The sequence below is a fragment of the Canis lupus genome, chromosome 5 (genome assembly GCF_048164855.1).
Source record: "Canis lupus baileyi chromosome 5, mCanLup2.hap1, whole genome shotgun sequence".
NCBI lineage: Eukaryota > Metazoa > Chordata > Mammalia > Carnivora > Canidae > Canis > Canis lupus.
Genome location: NC_132842.1, coordinates 60182585 through 60197760, shown reverse-complemented (window position 1 = coordinate 60197760; position 15176 = coordinate 60182585). Strand labels below are relative to the sequence as shown.

The following is a 15176-nucleotide window of genomic DNA, read 5'->3' as shown; positions in this document are numbered from 1 at the left end:
GGTGAAATGGTATCTTTTATGGGGAAGATTAGTGATCATGTAAGCAACTGACCCATAATGGCCATCCTTTACTATTGTTATTTAAAAAATCATTTCAGATGATTTAGAGAGTTGGATTAAAAATTACAATGTTATAAAAATTATGGTGTAAGACATTTCAAGTAATACTACCAACACTTTCTGGTAAGTCTTTTTCCTGGAATTTGTTTCATGGCTAGCTAGCATTCTTTTCTCACTACAGCTAGGACAACTGAGACCTAGAGAGACATATAATACACTGGTGAGACCCAGGACTGTTGACTTCTTCTTTTTTTTTTTTTTTTTTAATATTTTATTTATTTATTCATGAGAAACAGAAAGAGAGAGAGAGGAGAGAGAAAGAGAGAGAGGCAGAGGGAGAAGCAGGCTCCATGCAGGGAGCCCAACGTAGGACTCGATCTGGGGTCTCCAGGATCAGGCCCTGGGCTGAAGGCAGGCGCTAAACCGCTGAGCCACCCAGGCTGCCCGGACTGTTGACTTCTATACCATCATTCTGTTGAAGTGTGGGTCAAAGGTGGATAGCTTGGCAGTGTCATTCCTGCAGGGTAACTTCATAATCCTGTATCTACACATCTGCTCCTGGTTTATTTATCAATTTTTTTGCAAAGGTTTTATTTACTCATGAGAGACAGAGAGAGGCAGAGACATAGGTAGAGGGAGAAGCAGGTTCCCTTCAGGGACCCCAATGTGGGACTCAATCCCGGGACCCTGGGATCACGACCTGAGCCAAAGGCAGATGCTCAACCAGTGAGCCACCCAGGTGCCTGCTCCTGATTTAAAAACCAGTTTTTTTCTATTAGCTAAACAAATGCAAAAGACATTTGTCTCAGGAAATTACTTGTTAAGGACCCTGTGGCACATTTCTTAAACTCAGAGACTTCAAAGACTAAGATCAGATCTTTGGGAAAGAACTAATGTATAAAACCCTTGGCCAGCCCAATGTTTCTTAACTTCCTGTGAGTTTGGACAGATAAGTAGAACAGCTCATGGTTTTATAAGCTTCATTTTTTGAAATGGTGTTAATAGGTTGTGGTCTGTATTGGGATTTGGAAGTAATTATAAGCTGCTAATGAGATGTTCTTTTTTGATTGCTCTTCTCTTAAAAATAGATTAGTCTATTTAGTAGACTTTTCTTTCTTGACCTCAAGTCCCCTTGGAAGAGAGTTATTGATACTTTTGCTATTCTCTATTGTGATAATCTAGCAGAATGGATAGCTTTGCTATTAAAACTGGCAAGGGATGCAGATTGTTCTCTTTTCAGGTTACCTAGGGAATCGCCATTTTCTGGAACCTTGTCAGTTTGTCGCTATTGTTTTGAACTTTTTTCCTGAAGTAGAACATAAGTACAGAAAAGTGCATACATTATAAGTATGTAGCTCAGTGAATTATCACAAATGGAATGCACTGAGTTAAAGACAGACTATTACCAGCACCCCAACAATCCTCCTTATGTTCCCTTCCACTTCTCACCACTGCTACCACCACCGCCAAGGGAACCATGGTCCTAACTTCTAACATCATAGATTAATTTTGGCTCTTTTTGAACTTTATGTAAATAAAGTCATACACTATGTACTCTTGTTTCTGGCTTCTTTTGCTGAACAATTTGTATATCGTTTGTGGCCATTCATTCTCATGGCTGAACAGTATAACTACAATATGCTTATTCATTCTTGGTCTGATGACATTTGGATAGTTTCCAGTTCTTTGCTTTTATAAATAGTACTATTGTGAAGATTCTTGTACGTGTCTTATGGTGAACATATGTTTTCATCTCTGTTGGGTACAGCTAAGGGGGGAATTGCTGGGTCAGAGGATATGCATGTGTTCATTGTTGGTGGATACTGCCAAACGATTTTCCAGAATGGTTGTATCCATGTACCCTCCCACCACCTACTAGTATGTGAGAATTCCATTTGTTCCATTTCCTTGCCACACCTGGTATTTTTCACCTTTTTAAATTTTAACCATTTCTACAGGCTTTTTCCTTATAATGTTCTTCAAAATAATGGAAAGGTAATGTTATCTCCACTTGGGCAGGCTTTTCCTCTACCCTATTTATAGGAAACCACATAGCTTAAAGGCCAGAGGTAGTAGGCTTTGGAATTTCCGGGCCTGGGTGTCTTTTTTATAAGTGGCCTCTCTGGAAGAAGCGTCCTAAGGAATGTGGAACACATGAAGTGCTTTGCCAGTGACAGCAAAGAAAGTACACACAGCATGTTCTAGCAGTGTTTATGGTGGTTGTTAGTATTTGGTGTGTATTAGTATGTGGTAAGCACATCAAAATTTTATAATCACTTCAGGATTGATATGTCCCTTAGGGGACCCCTTTTAGGGATTTCCCTTTGTTTATAAGGAAAGTATCTCTAGGAATGAAAGAAATCTTTGTGTATAGGTAGAAAAAAATAATTAAAGAAGTATGACTTGCCATCTACACCATTCTTTTCTGGGCACTTTATGGTCAGGAATAAGGTTGTTGGCATCTGGAGTCATTAGTTAGGAAGGAGGCTTTTGATCATTTTGAACTGACCTTAACATTTGAAGGAAAATGTTTACATTGGATAATTTAATATAAAGAGACACCGGAGACATTTTTTTTTAAGGTTTATTTATTTTAGAGAGATCAAAAACGTGGGAGAAGGGGCAGAGAGGGAGGGAGAATCTTAAGCAGACTCCATGCTGAGAGTGGGGCATGTTGTAGGGTTTGATCTCACAACCCTGAGATTATGAACTGAGCTGAAATCAAGAGTCAGACACTTAACCAACCATACCACCCAGGTGCCTCCTTGGGACCTTCTTTTAAAAGCAAAAGTGAACTAAGATATGGTGGATTCCTGAAACCTTTTACCTCTAAGCCTTCTGATAACAGAAGAGCAATGACACATTGGTGATAACTGTTTCCCACAAGTTTTAATGAGGTTTCCATAGCAAAGATTCAATTTGGGAAATTGCTTTCCTTAGGATATGATTGAAGAAAGGTATAATTTTTAAAGGAAGAGAGGGATTGAAAGATTGTTAATAACTTTTCAAGCTGTGGTCTGAATAAAAACCATGTGCTTTGAAGCAAAAAAGAGACTTCTGGAACCTCTGTGCCATCCTTGCATGTGGTTAGTGGGAGGAAGAACGAACACCCCCAGCGCGCACTGCTCTTATGAAAGCACATGGGGTTTGAGAAGTCCTGGAAATCCCTGATATTTTTTAGCCAACTTTTAAAACAATATTGAAAAGTCCATTTTTATCTAACTTTAGTCCAGTCTAGTGCCTGGGTTGGTATTAGATATAGTTAATATATAGGTTTTTTTTCCCCCAAAGATTTATTTATTAGAAAGCACGTGTGCACATGAGCCGGGGGGTGCAAAGGAGGGGAGGCAGACTCCTTGCTGAGTTGGGAGCTCTATCTGGGAGATCATGACCTGACCAAAACTAAGAATCAGGTGCTTAACTGACTGAGCCACCCAGGCACCCCAGAAGATGGTTCTTTAATGCATCCTCTGGCGAATGATGGAGCCTAGCAAGCAACAGACTCCATTGAGAAGCTAAGTTGAGCTTAATTACAGGTAGTGAAGGTATCATTTCACCCTGTGATATATGAACAGTGAGTGTCGAATATAATTTATTTTGATAATTGACTTAAGACCAAATTTCATCAATTCCCTGTCACAAAACTTTTCTACATTTAACATTTCTGAAATCAGAGTATGTCTTAAATCTAGTGTCATAATTTAGTTGACAGAATTTTTCCTTTCCTGGTGGTACCTAAATAAATGTCTTATAATATGTGATGTTTTAGATTCAGTGGATTATAGTCAAATAGAGACCAACAGAGTTTGAACTGGAAAACTCAACTAGATGATTCCGTACTGTACTTTATGGCTCCCTGGTTATTTCCTGGAGTGAGATTTGTTTCGCATATTGGAATGTGAGTAGGATTTCAAGTATAGAAAGTACTCTGCTATTCTTTCAAAAAGAAGTTTAAAAAGCCCAAACAGACTCTTCATTTTTATGTCATGATGTATTATACATGAGCACCTTCTTGCACAGTATTTGATAGTAGAGGTACGTAGATGCACTTTCGAAAATTTTGCCTCTCTTCTCCTCCTCCCACCCAATTACCTCTGACAGTGGCACACATGCTGGCCTGCCAGTTCCCTGTCCGTATTCATGTGCTTTTCTATATAGAAGTTCATCTGATCACTACCAATTTATTCCATAAGTGATGCCATTTTATATATTAGATTCTACAACTTAGCATTATGTTTTGATTTTTTTAAACTTATTTTGGAGCCTTCTGTAGGTTAGTATGTGTAGGTATCTGCCATTTTTTTAGTGGCTCTATAGGTTTCATTGTCTAAATGGCCCAAGAATTCCTTCCCACTGCCAATATGTCTATGAAGAATGAGGCTCCAGAGAAGTTAGGTGTCATTACTGAAGGTCACACATTTGGGTTGCATTTAGAACCTGGGTCTTGGGATGGGTGGCTCAGCGACTGAGCGCTGTCTTTGGTTCAGGGCATGATCCTGGGGTTGCGAGATCCAGGCCCACATCGAGTTCCCTGTGAGGAGCCTTCTTCTCCCTCTGCCTGTGTCTCTGCCTCTCTCTCTGTCTCTCATGAATAAATAAATAAAATCTTAAAAAAAAAAAAAAAAAAAGAACCTGGATCTTCTGGTCCCCAGTTGGACTTTGGTTCTATTTTGCTTATATACTATAAACCAAATATTATACTTGGAAATTTAAAACTCTTCTTTCTAAAATGTATATATATTTTTTACTCCATACTTATTTTGCTAAGAATGCTAGTTACATTCTTTTCTTCCTAACCAGAATGTGTCCTCCTTGGGAGAAGAGTTTTATTTATATCTGGATATTCTTTGTATAAAAGTAGTTGTTTAACAAAGCTTGTGATTCTCTGCTGCCACCCTCCATCACCTCATACCTGGTCTGGAATGTTTCTTACTGTTTTGGAAATACTGTCTACTCTGAGAAGACTCTTCTCATATCTGTGCTCCCAGAGGCTGCTGTTTCTTCACTTACCATGTCTCCAGACTTCGGGTGAGCCCCTTGCTGCCCTCTCTGGCCCTGCCCTCCCATCTTCTCTGCCTTTCTGGTCTCTGATTCCCTGCCCCTGTCATTCCAATTGTGCCATCAGGTCCCAATATAGAGAGACCCAAATGTCCAAGGGATCTGAAATGTTGTTCCCACACAACATATTGGCAGCTGCTTTCCCAACCCTCAGGCAGCCCCCGGGTTTGAAATTCTAGTGAATGTTTACTGGCTCCTCTCCTCAGGAATGTGCATGTACACATCCTTTTGCTGGGATAATTGACTTTATGTGTGGTGTGATGGAGACTTGGCCAAGGGCAAATGAAGGAAAGGTAACTTTGAAAACAACATTAGGCAAAATTAATTTAAATGGAAATTTGGAGACTGAAAACCAACTACTTTATAAATGGGTTATTTTAAAAATTAGGTTTTAGTACTGGAAAATGTTTCTCAAGGCTGTTTACGTATATGTAGCTGAAACAACTGTGTCCTTGCAGACATGTTTTTAGTGTTATGTTCCCCTTTTTACCCTCTTACCCATTCCCCTTAGGTAGGCTACTGGAGTTAAGTAGATTTAGTGCTCTATTTTTTAAAAAAGACTTTTGGATCATCAACTTTCATATGGTTAGTTCTGTTCCAGAAGGGTGCTGGCTGTCTAATAGAACTCTGTTACTGGGAACACTCAGAATTAGTCCAGAAGGAGAGAATGAGCTACTGGGGAGTTCTGTGTTTGTTGTAGAAAAATGAGATGAGAGGTTCTAGCCAGCACAAATTAAAATATTTTAGGTTATGTTTCTGTAGTGTCTGTATCCGTCCATTGTCATTCAGTAATAGGGTTTATTCCTCTGTTAATTATGGTGGTTTATTTTTTGTTTACATAGTGTTAATAGCTAGTGTTTTTTGGCCAACTATTGGCCCCTTTGCTGAGTTCTGTCTACTTATTTCTCACAACAATGCTGTGATGTAGATGCTGTTTTTCTCCTTGCTTAATAGTGGTCATAGACCCGGGGTAGATACCATTACCACTCCTGTTTTACAGCTAAAGAAACCGAGGCTCGCAAGAAGCACTATATGCAGTCAAGATCACATGGCTAGTGAGTAGTGGAGCCAGGATTTCTAACCACTACTGTCTTGTTCTTTGATGGCTGGCTGTCTCTGGAAAGTTGCCCTGGGCTCCCGGACAGACATTGTGGAGCCAGACTGTGCACTTAAAGCATAGCCCCACTGCCTCCTATTGGAGTGACCTTGGGCAAGCTGTTCTCTTGTGTGCTCTGGTGTTTTCATTTATAAAATTGAGTGTCAAAGTACATTATCTTATAGGGTTGTAGGAATTAAGACAGTGCTTGGCATATAGTAGTGCTCAATAAGTATAGCTGTTATTATAACCTGATGGTTTTCGCTAATCGGTATTTTAGATAGGAATATTTTCAGCTGCTAGTAACAGAATACCAGTTTCAGCGGCTTGAGTAAGGATACATTTTTCTCACCTAACAAGAAGTCTGTGAGTATGGAGAGTGTGGGCCTTCATTCAGTGATTCTGTGGTGCCATCAGCGACCCAGTGCCTCTCTGTCCTGGTACACTACCATCCTTAGTGCATCACCTGCTTCAGGCTCACAGGATGGCTGCTGTAGCTCTGTGCATCCTGTTTATATTGGGGGGAGTCGAGGGGGCTTGAAAGGCCATGCCAGGCTCTTCATTTTCTCTTTATAGGAAGGGCAGAAGCTGTCCCCAAAATGTACTCCAGACTTGTACTTCATCTCATAGGCTAGAACCAGAGTTTACCACTACTCCCACCTGCACTGGAAGCTGCAGAAGGGTATATTCAGTATCACGAAGAGGTCAGCTCATAAAGGCCTATTGTTAAATTTTTAGGAAGTTTGCAGTCTAGCTGATTCTCCTTGGGATAGTTTGAAATCTGCCATGGTGGGAGTCTTTACATCACAGAAACCAGCAAATGCTACACATCAGGTCCCTTCCGCAAGCCCGTTGTTAAACATTTATCAACACACCGTTAGGTATCTTTAACTCCATATGTTGGACTGAAAGGTGGCAGGGATTGGAGGTAAGAAGTAGCGATTTGAAATGGTCATTGGTTAGCCAGCTAGCAACATCTGTCAAGCTCAGTAAACTGTTTAAAGCTTTTAAGAGCAGTGATTTCAAAAATAAGAGCTGAGGAGGACCTTCTGAGGTTGTCTAGAACACCTTCATTCAACTGATGGGAACCTGAGGCTCTAAGAGAATGTGCCCTGCCCTAGATCCCAAAGACAGGGAGTGGAGTGGCCCTTCTGGAACCCAGGTGTCCTGACAGCTCAGCATTCATTTTTTAGAATTTGAGGACTTCATCTCACCTTTCTGCCTCCTGCCCCACTCCTGTCTACCTACTCTCAGGGCTTGTGCACACAAATATTCCTTTTGCCAGCTTTGGTGGTGCCAGGAAGTTTTGCTTCTGTCTTCTTGTTGGTTCACCAGAAAACCTGCCTGCTTTAAACTCCTTTTTGTTTGTTTTAGAGAATACAACATTGCATTTTTTTCAATGCAGAAACTTAAAGAATTTCCTTTAGTACAGTATTAACTTATGTAGTACAAACTTAAGACTACATCTAATAAGACATACCTAATCTTGACCCATATTTGTTTATAGTAGGGATTGAAGCTTAACTAAAGATTAACTTTAGTCTTTCTTTAAAAAAAGTCTAATAAACTTTTTCATATGTTTGTGTCGCACTCTCCCCATAGATGGTAAACTCTTTGGAGACAGGATTTATGGACTGCCCTGTTGTCAGCCCTGTGGGGATAGACCTGCACACAGCTATGCATGTAGCAGGCACTTAGCATACGTTTGCTCAATGAATCAGTGGTTGCCCAACTTAGACAAGCTTCATATCTTCAGATAGAGAAAGTTAATCTGCAGCTGTTCTCTTAGTGTGGGCTTTGCATTGGAAATGTTTGAATTGTAACCCTTTACGCTCCGATCCCTCAGCTCTCTGATATGACTGATGGAAATAGGAAGCCCATAACTAACAGCTTTACTGGTGTGAAGATAGGGAGGGAGAGAATGGGGTGGAGATGGGGCTTGAGATTGATCCGAATATTGGAAAGATGTGCATTTCTAGGAATAGTCATTGAGATATCCTTATAGCCTGTCTAGCCTCCCATTATTTTTGAGTTGGATCTCATGCCTGCTCCATTCTTGTGTATTCATGAGAAGAGAGTTTTGTTCTAATGAAACCCCTAAATTCATCGTTTTGAGAAAATCTTAGTAAGAAAGCGACTTCTCATAGCTTTTTAAAAGACAAGTATATGTTTGTAGAATTTTTTTTTCTTTACATGACTAAATGCTGTTCTTAATCATAATTCTACATGTTTGTTTACCTACAGCCAAGTTATATCAGTGATGTGGGACTCCCAGGTCGAAGTTCACTGGATAGCATTGAGATGGCCTACGCCCGGCAGGTGAGCATGCTCTCAGAGAGGATTGAACCCAGGAAAATCTATGTGAGTGCCCTGAGGAGTAAAAGAGAACCAAGACTTCATGTGAAAGTCAGACCTTGAAAACAAGCTGGATTTTCATTGAGAGGACTGGTTAATATTTTACCACGTAGGTCACCGGAGAATTCCATCAAATTGGGTAATAGAATGACTCATATTTGACTTAGGGAAATGAAAATCTCCCCTTTACACTGACCAAGACATTTCATTTTCCATTTGGCAGTAGCCCGTGTACAGTAAAGCCTCGAGTAATTGCACTGCTTAGCAAATGGAGTTCTCTATTAACTGAATTACTTGGTAGGCTGTTGGTGTTATCGGAAATCTTTTTTCACCTCTTGTTGTTGATAGAAATTTTCTAAATGTTTTTCTGCCTTGGTAAGCATAATGTACTTACCACTCTCTGATACTGTCCTGGAGAAGCTAATGATATTTTGGGGGTTGTGGTTCTGGTTACATGTCATGGGTATGCAGTAGCACGGAGATGAATTGAGATACTCTGTGGTGAGCACAGGGGCTGTTGGACTGCAACTGCCCTGAGGGGACAATACAAACATGGAATTGACTTTTGGAGTAAAACAGTTCTGGCTGCTTGTGTGTTTTATTATAATTTGCTGCTTTTCCGCACAAAATAATATCAAGAGGGGAAAAGTCTTGTTTCTAGAATTGAGGGTTGTGGGCTTCTGTCCCTCTTGTACCCCTTGTTGAGAAAAATTTTCTAAGTGCCTTTTTTTTTTTAAGTCTCCTTTCAACTCCCTTGTGTTTTACTAGTGGCCTTCATTTATTTTCTCCTCCAAGTTTTAGATTTCTCTCTCCCCATTACATCTCCATCCTTTACATTTCACCTTCGTTATGTGGCTGACTCCTCCCATTGCCGCAGCCACCACCAGAGTTCAGGCCTAATGCAACGACAAGCTTGTGAATAAAGAAACTGTCTCTTCTGTATCTGTGAAATTAAGACTCCATGAAACTAATTTAGTTTCTAGATTCGGACACTATGTCATATATCTGTTTACAGGGCTGTCCCCTGCAGTGGAGAGAGAATCTTTATGTCCTGTGTTGTACAAAGTAAAATACTTTGCAAAGGGAAGGCCCATAAGAAATGCACATTAGTGAATAAACACCAGCTTGTAGTTTTAAGACCATTTTATTTCATCTTTGTAACGTCCCTGGAGGCTATGTGATAGATATATAAAGTAGAGGGAAGTAAGGTTCAGCAGGGTCCAAATTTGTCTAACCTTACTACCTTGTTCAGTGTTTTGGTAAGACAAAACTTACCATTACTTTAGCTATTTTAAATAAATCATTTACTTTAGCTATTTTAAAATAAAAATCAAAGTAATAAGTGATTTTTCCATAACTTAAAACATCACATAGTTCCCTTTCCTTAAAATTTTCCTAAGGAGCAGGGATTCTTTCCTGGAGAAATGGATACTCCAGACAATGCAGCAATGGCTCTTCTAACCCATGTGGAGGGCTGTAGCCTGACACTCCTTACTCAGTTCACCAGCTGTGGCTTGGGGCCATTCAGCCCTTTTGCCAGGAGGATTACCAGATTCTGCCTCTGGTTCTTAGGAAGCAGCAGCGGAAATCTTCCCATTGTCCCATCTTTCCCTTTGGTCCTTGCTTGCTGGGACGGAGGGTATGCTGGGCAGAGAGGTGCAGAAATGCCTGTGGCCCTCCTCTACCAGGGCCACTCTCTTTCTATTCTTCAGGTGTTAGGAAGATGGGGCAGCAGTTATCTTTGGTGTATTGATACTGCCACCCAAATTTCAAAGGCACATCTGGGAAGCTGGCCAGAAGCTTTGCCCTCTAGGCAGGATGGATGGCTCAGCCACACTGAAGAAGGAAATGTTGGCTGAAGCTGCTGCTGACCATTGAGCAGAAGAAGCTGGCTTCAGAACGTCGTCAAGAGGTTTTAAAAAGAAGAGGAGAAAAAAATTGTGCCACTTATTTTGCTTTTCTTTTCAGATTTATATCTATAATGAGAAGATTGTAAATGGGCACCTGCAGCCTAACCTCGTCGAACTCTGTGCTTCGGTTGCGGAGCTGGATGATAAGGTAGTGCTCGGAGCTAACCCAAGGAGAAATGTGCCATCAGATGGGATTAGCAGCTTGCTGACTGGGCAGAAATGTGCTCAAGAGACACCCTGCCCTGTGGAATAAAATGTTACTGTACTTCAGAGTTTTATTTTAAATAACATTGAGGTTTTTTGTTTTTTGTTTTTTGTTTTTTTTTTATGGTGATGCCACATACATGTATTTTTAATGCATCTTCAGAAGGCCCAGCCAGGATCAATTAATGGTCACAGGAGGTCTCCTTGAGCTGTATTGCTTTGAAGTCCTGTCAGGCCTCAACCCTTCCCTCACCAGTTTTCCTCCTTAGATAGACTAATGGACTCTTTTACAAGAGCTGAATTATAAAGGTGATGTTTTCACATCAGGGAGCCCCTTGAACTTGACTCAGGTGTGATCTATAGAAGCATTCTTTGTATGCTGCTGGTCCCCTTCCTCTGTGACTCCTCATTTTTATTTCTTAATCCTATTCCTCAGTTCTTACCCATGGCCAGTTTTCTCCCCCTAGGGGAAAGAAAGTGGATGCGTGGATTGGTAAATGACCAGGAGGAATGGAAAAAACAGAGCAGGATGGAAGCAAATACTCATATACAGATGGTGATGATGATGATTTTAGTCCTTAAAGATGCATCCAGCTTTTTTTAAAAAATAGTGAAATATAAGGCAATGCAAGTGAATCCAAAGAAGAAAGTTAAGAATCCACCTACCATCTCACCACTTAGAAAGAGTCACATTTGGGGATTTTCTACAGTTTTAATTTCTGAGGGAGACGGTGAGAACAGGATTTTCTCTCTTCCTTTGGAAAAAGTAAACCTGCTTTTCTCCAATCAGTGCTATCTCCCAAGGATTCTTAACTTTAGAATATTGCAAAGTGTTCAGGGGATCCATTTTTAAGGGGGAGATTTACAGCTAGAAGGATTCTGGGGAGAGTGAGTCCCATCTGTGTGGTGGTAACACGAAGGAGAGAATGCCTGTTCTTTTCCTGGGAGGCTGTCATGGAGGCGTCTTTTAAAGGGAATGAGTGGGAAGGAAAATGGGAGGTTGCGACACTCACAAAATGGGGTAAGAGCAGTGGCCCTTGGAGAATCTTTGGGAGGACAAAACCTTTATTATTTAGGTTAAACTCTTTATTTTAAGCCTTAAGAAACTCACATGACCTTGTAAGGATTGAAATGCAGCTACTTGAGTTTAAACTCCTAGAGCTTTGGACAATTATAAATGTATTCACTTTCTCATAAGGGATAACCCACTGAGATTCAGTGTTTCTTTTACTATTCTGTGGTCTTAATTATGTGGGTGGTTATGTCAGACCTGGAACAGTAATTGATCTGAAAACCAGCTTGGGGCAGGAGGGTGCTCATCAGCAACTGGCAGGGCAGAGGTGCATCTTCTGTACTGAGCTTAAGCCTGAAGGCCTTAGACAGAAGACATTAAACTTCTTCCTCTACCTTACCTTCTCTGCCTTTGAGATCAGAGCTACGAAGAGCCAGACCATTTCTCTAGCCCTGCAGCATTGTCACGCACAGTCTCATTTATGTGCAGAACATCTCTGACATGTGGACCATGGTAAAACAAATGACAGATGTGTTGTTGGTACCAGCGACTGATGCCCTGAAGAGCCGCAGCAGCGTGGAAGTGCGCATGGAGTTTGTCAGGCAGGCCTTGGCATACCTCGAGCAGAGGTAAGGCAGCCCTGGCACAGTGGGGCTGGCTTCAGAATCCCTAGAAGTCAGCTGTTTCTCAAGTGTTCAGTAGTTCTGTGTCTAAGTGCTCCATAGTACAGGGTTGAGTAAGGCTGAGAGATCCCATCCTGTTTTCAGAAACATTTCTTTACTAGGACTGTTTCTGCAACAATAAAAAATCATGGCAAGTGGGAGCACTGTTAGACTTTTCATTTTCTCTTTCTCCTCTCTCTGTCCCTTAGTATGGAGACATCATAATTATTAGGCCATTGCCTTAGGTCACGATCCGGTTTCCTAGTGAGGTTTAGGCATGAGTCCTTAGGCTTTGTCTTCTTTCAGCATTTTAATCTTTACATCTGGCAATATTACCATTTTCAAGCCTTAGGAAGAGTCCTTGACCCTTTATTTTCCTTCTGGCTCTATTCCATTAATCCCTATGTGTCTGGATCCTTCCCAGCTGCTGATGCCTGTAGTTGGTGCTGGGAGGCTTTGCCACCTCCTCCCTAACTGGAGTTCGGTCACTGAGGGGGTTGTTGTGCCCTTGTGTCCTAACTATTGTCCCCTTCGTTGGTAGGACCTGTGCCATTCATTCCTCCCTGTAGACATTCCTTCTAGCTCTGAATTTGCCAGCAGGAGTTGTCCCAAATGTTCAACAGACTCTTTATTTCAGAGGCAGGGTGCTGGGCTCCCGTCTGCTAGGTGGAAAAGAGAAAGCAGAGTTGAATACACTTGTTCAATTACACCTCTTTCCAATGAGCCCATGTGGCTGCTAGTGCCCATGTAGTGTGGTTGCCCTTTATCAACATAATAATACTGTGTTAGAAAGTTAGAAAATTCATAAGATTTCCTTGTGAATTAACTGAGGTAATTTAGACTCTGTACCTCAGAGAATAGGTACTTTTATACTGAATACTGTAATAATTATACAATCATTATACATGAGATGAACACCATCAGACATAATCTCACTAGCCTACATTCCCTGGTTAAGAAAAATCTAGAACTCCAAATTTTTTTTGTCTTTATTCTTTTTTTGCATAGGCACAAAAAAGTTCATAAAATATTTTATTAGACTTTTGCTAAATTTTTGTAATGTTAAGTTTTGGGTATATTGATCTGCAGCCATAAAGATCCTAACGTATATTGTAGTATTGCTACACGCAGCAAAAGAGTCAAAATTTTTTTACAATATATAAAAACCTTTAAGTATGACTGCTCATGACTGTTTTTTCTTTAGTAAACCTACTCTTTAACATTGGTGCTTGACTTCACCAGTGGTACTAAGCATTCCTTAGTTTTATATCTGGTAAGCCATTCCATGTCTTTTATTATTCTTTTCATTTCACTTATTTATTTGTCTTAAAAAAAATTTTCCCCCTTAATTCCTTTGGCAGCACTTAGAGCTACTTGGGAGTTTCCTGTCCATATTTATTGTAACTTTATTGTCCTTTCATTCTAGTGGTGTCACTCCCTGGTGGCATGCTTTTTAAGAATTGTCATCTTTTGATGAAGGGATTATTTCAGGATAATTATACTCACCTTTTTTCTTTTTTCTTTTTTTTTTTTAAGAAGAGATTGTTGGCGGGGGAATGGGGTCAGAGGGAGAAGGAGAGAGAGTCCCAAGCAGGCTTCACACTCAGTGCAGAGTGTGGAGCCTGATGCAGAGCTTGATCCCACAACCCTGAGATCATGACCTAAGCCAAAACCAAGAGTCAGATGCTTAACTGACTGAGTCACCCAACACCCCAATTGTACTCACTCTTAAAGTATTTTTGCCGATGCAGATCCATAGACAACATAGTAGAGTAAACAGAGACGTAAATGCTTTTTGCATATAAAGCTGAAAATACAGGGTTGGTTGATCTGTTCCCTGCTACATTTCAGATTCAAAACAGGATACATATTTTTTAAGTCCTGAAGGGATTCCAGCTGCTTCTTCAATTTAGGCCTGAGCACACGAGTTGTCTTAATTCAAGCTGAAAGAGACTGTAGTGGGCATGTTTGTCCTGGCTGCTATGGGACTCAGTTCTCTAATCTCTTTTCCAACCTCTGCTTTTAAATACTCTCACTGATGGGGGACTTACTATATTTGTTAATTGAATTTTGTTTATTTTTCACTACAAAAATACTACATGCTCATTATAGAAATGTGGGGGAAATGCCAAAAGACCTGACAAAAAGGGAAGAGGTCTCCTGTACCACATCCAGAGGCTCCTGTACCTTTTCAATTTCCTTTTCCCCTGTTTTTGATATATGAATATTTTTTTGTTTTTTACAGTTATGATCCAAATGTGTACAGTACGTGGTTTTTGTAGTTTGCTTTTTAAATTCTTTGTCAGTATCATTTATGTAACATTCCATTGAGTCTATTTTTTTGTAATTGACTTTTAGATGTTTCTTTCTCTCTCACACTCTCTCATTCTGTTATTTTATTTAATCTGGTGTCGACTATCTTTGTGCATATGGGGCACCTGACTTTTTTGAGTCATCCTGTTTTGCTTTGGATAAGAAACATATTTAGAAAGTTATTATATTAACCCCATGTTTGGATATCTTTAACTAGAACCATTTCATCTTACTATGGAAATACTTTAAAAACACTACAGAATTTTAAGGATTTTTTGCAGAGTTTTAAGAAGCATACTAGCAAATAAGTGAAGAGGGAATGATAGAAAATCATTGGCAGCCATCAGTTTTGATAATTGGTTCAGCAAGGGCACCAATGGAAACAAATTGAGAAGATTATTAATGAACAGGATATCCACATGACTTCCAAGTATTAGCCCACAGGGTACTTACCAGTTTCAAAGGGAAAAGTACTTTTACAGTAGTGAAATCTGGTGAACAACACT

At 40.2% G+C, this 15176-nt stretch overlaps 1 protein-coding gene across 3 annotated transcripts in view; it reads left to right on the top strand.

Moving 5' to 3' along the window:
• NUP93 (nucleoporin 93) overlaps positions 1-15176 on the top strand; it is a 108399-nt gene that overhangs the window by 77867 nt on the left and 15356 nt on the right. For all 3 annotated transcript variants that reach the window (XM_072827014.1, XM_072827015.1, XM_072827016.1), the window contains 3 exons: positions 8459-8533; positions 10538-10627; positions 12185-12324. In XM_072827014.1, coding sequence (XP_072683115.1) covers positions 8459-8533; positions 10538-10627; positions 12185-12324 — 305 coding nt within the window. The remainder of the gene's footprint in view (positions 1-8458; positions 8534-10537; positions 10628-12184; positions 12325-15176) is intronic.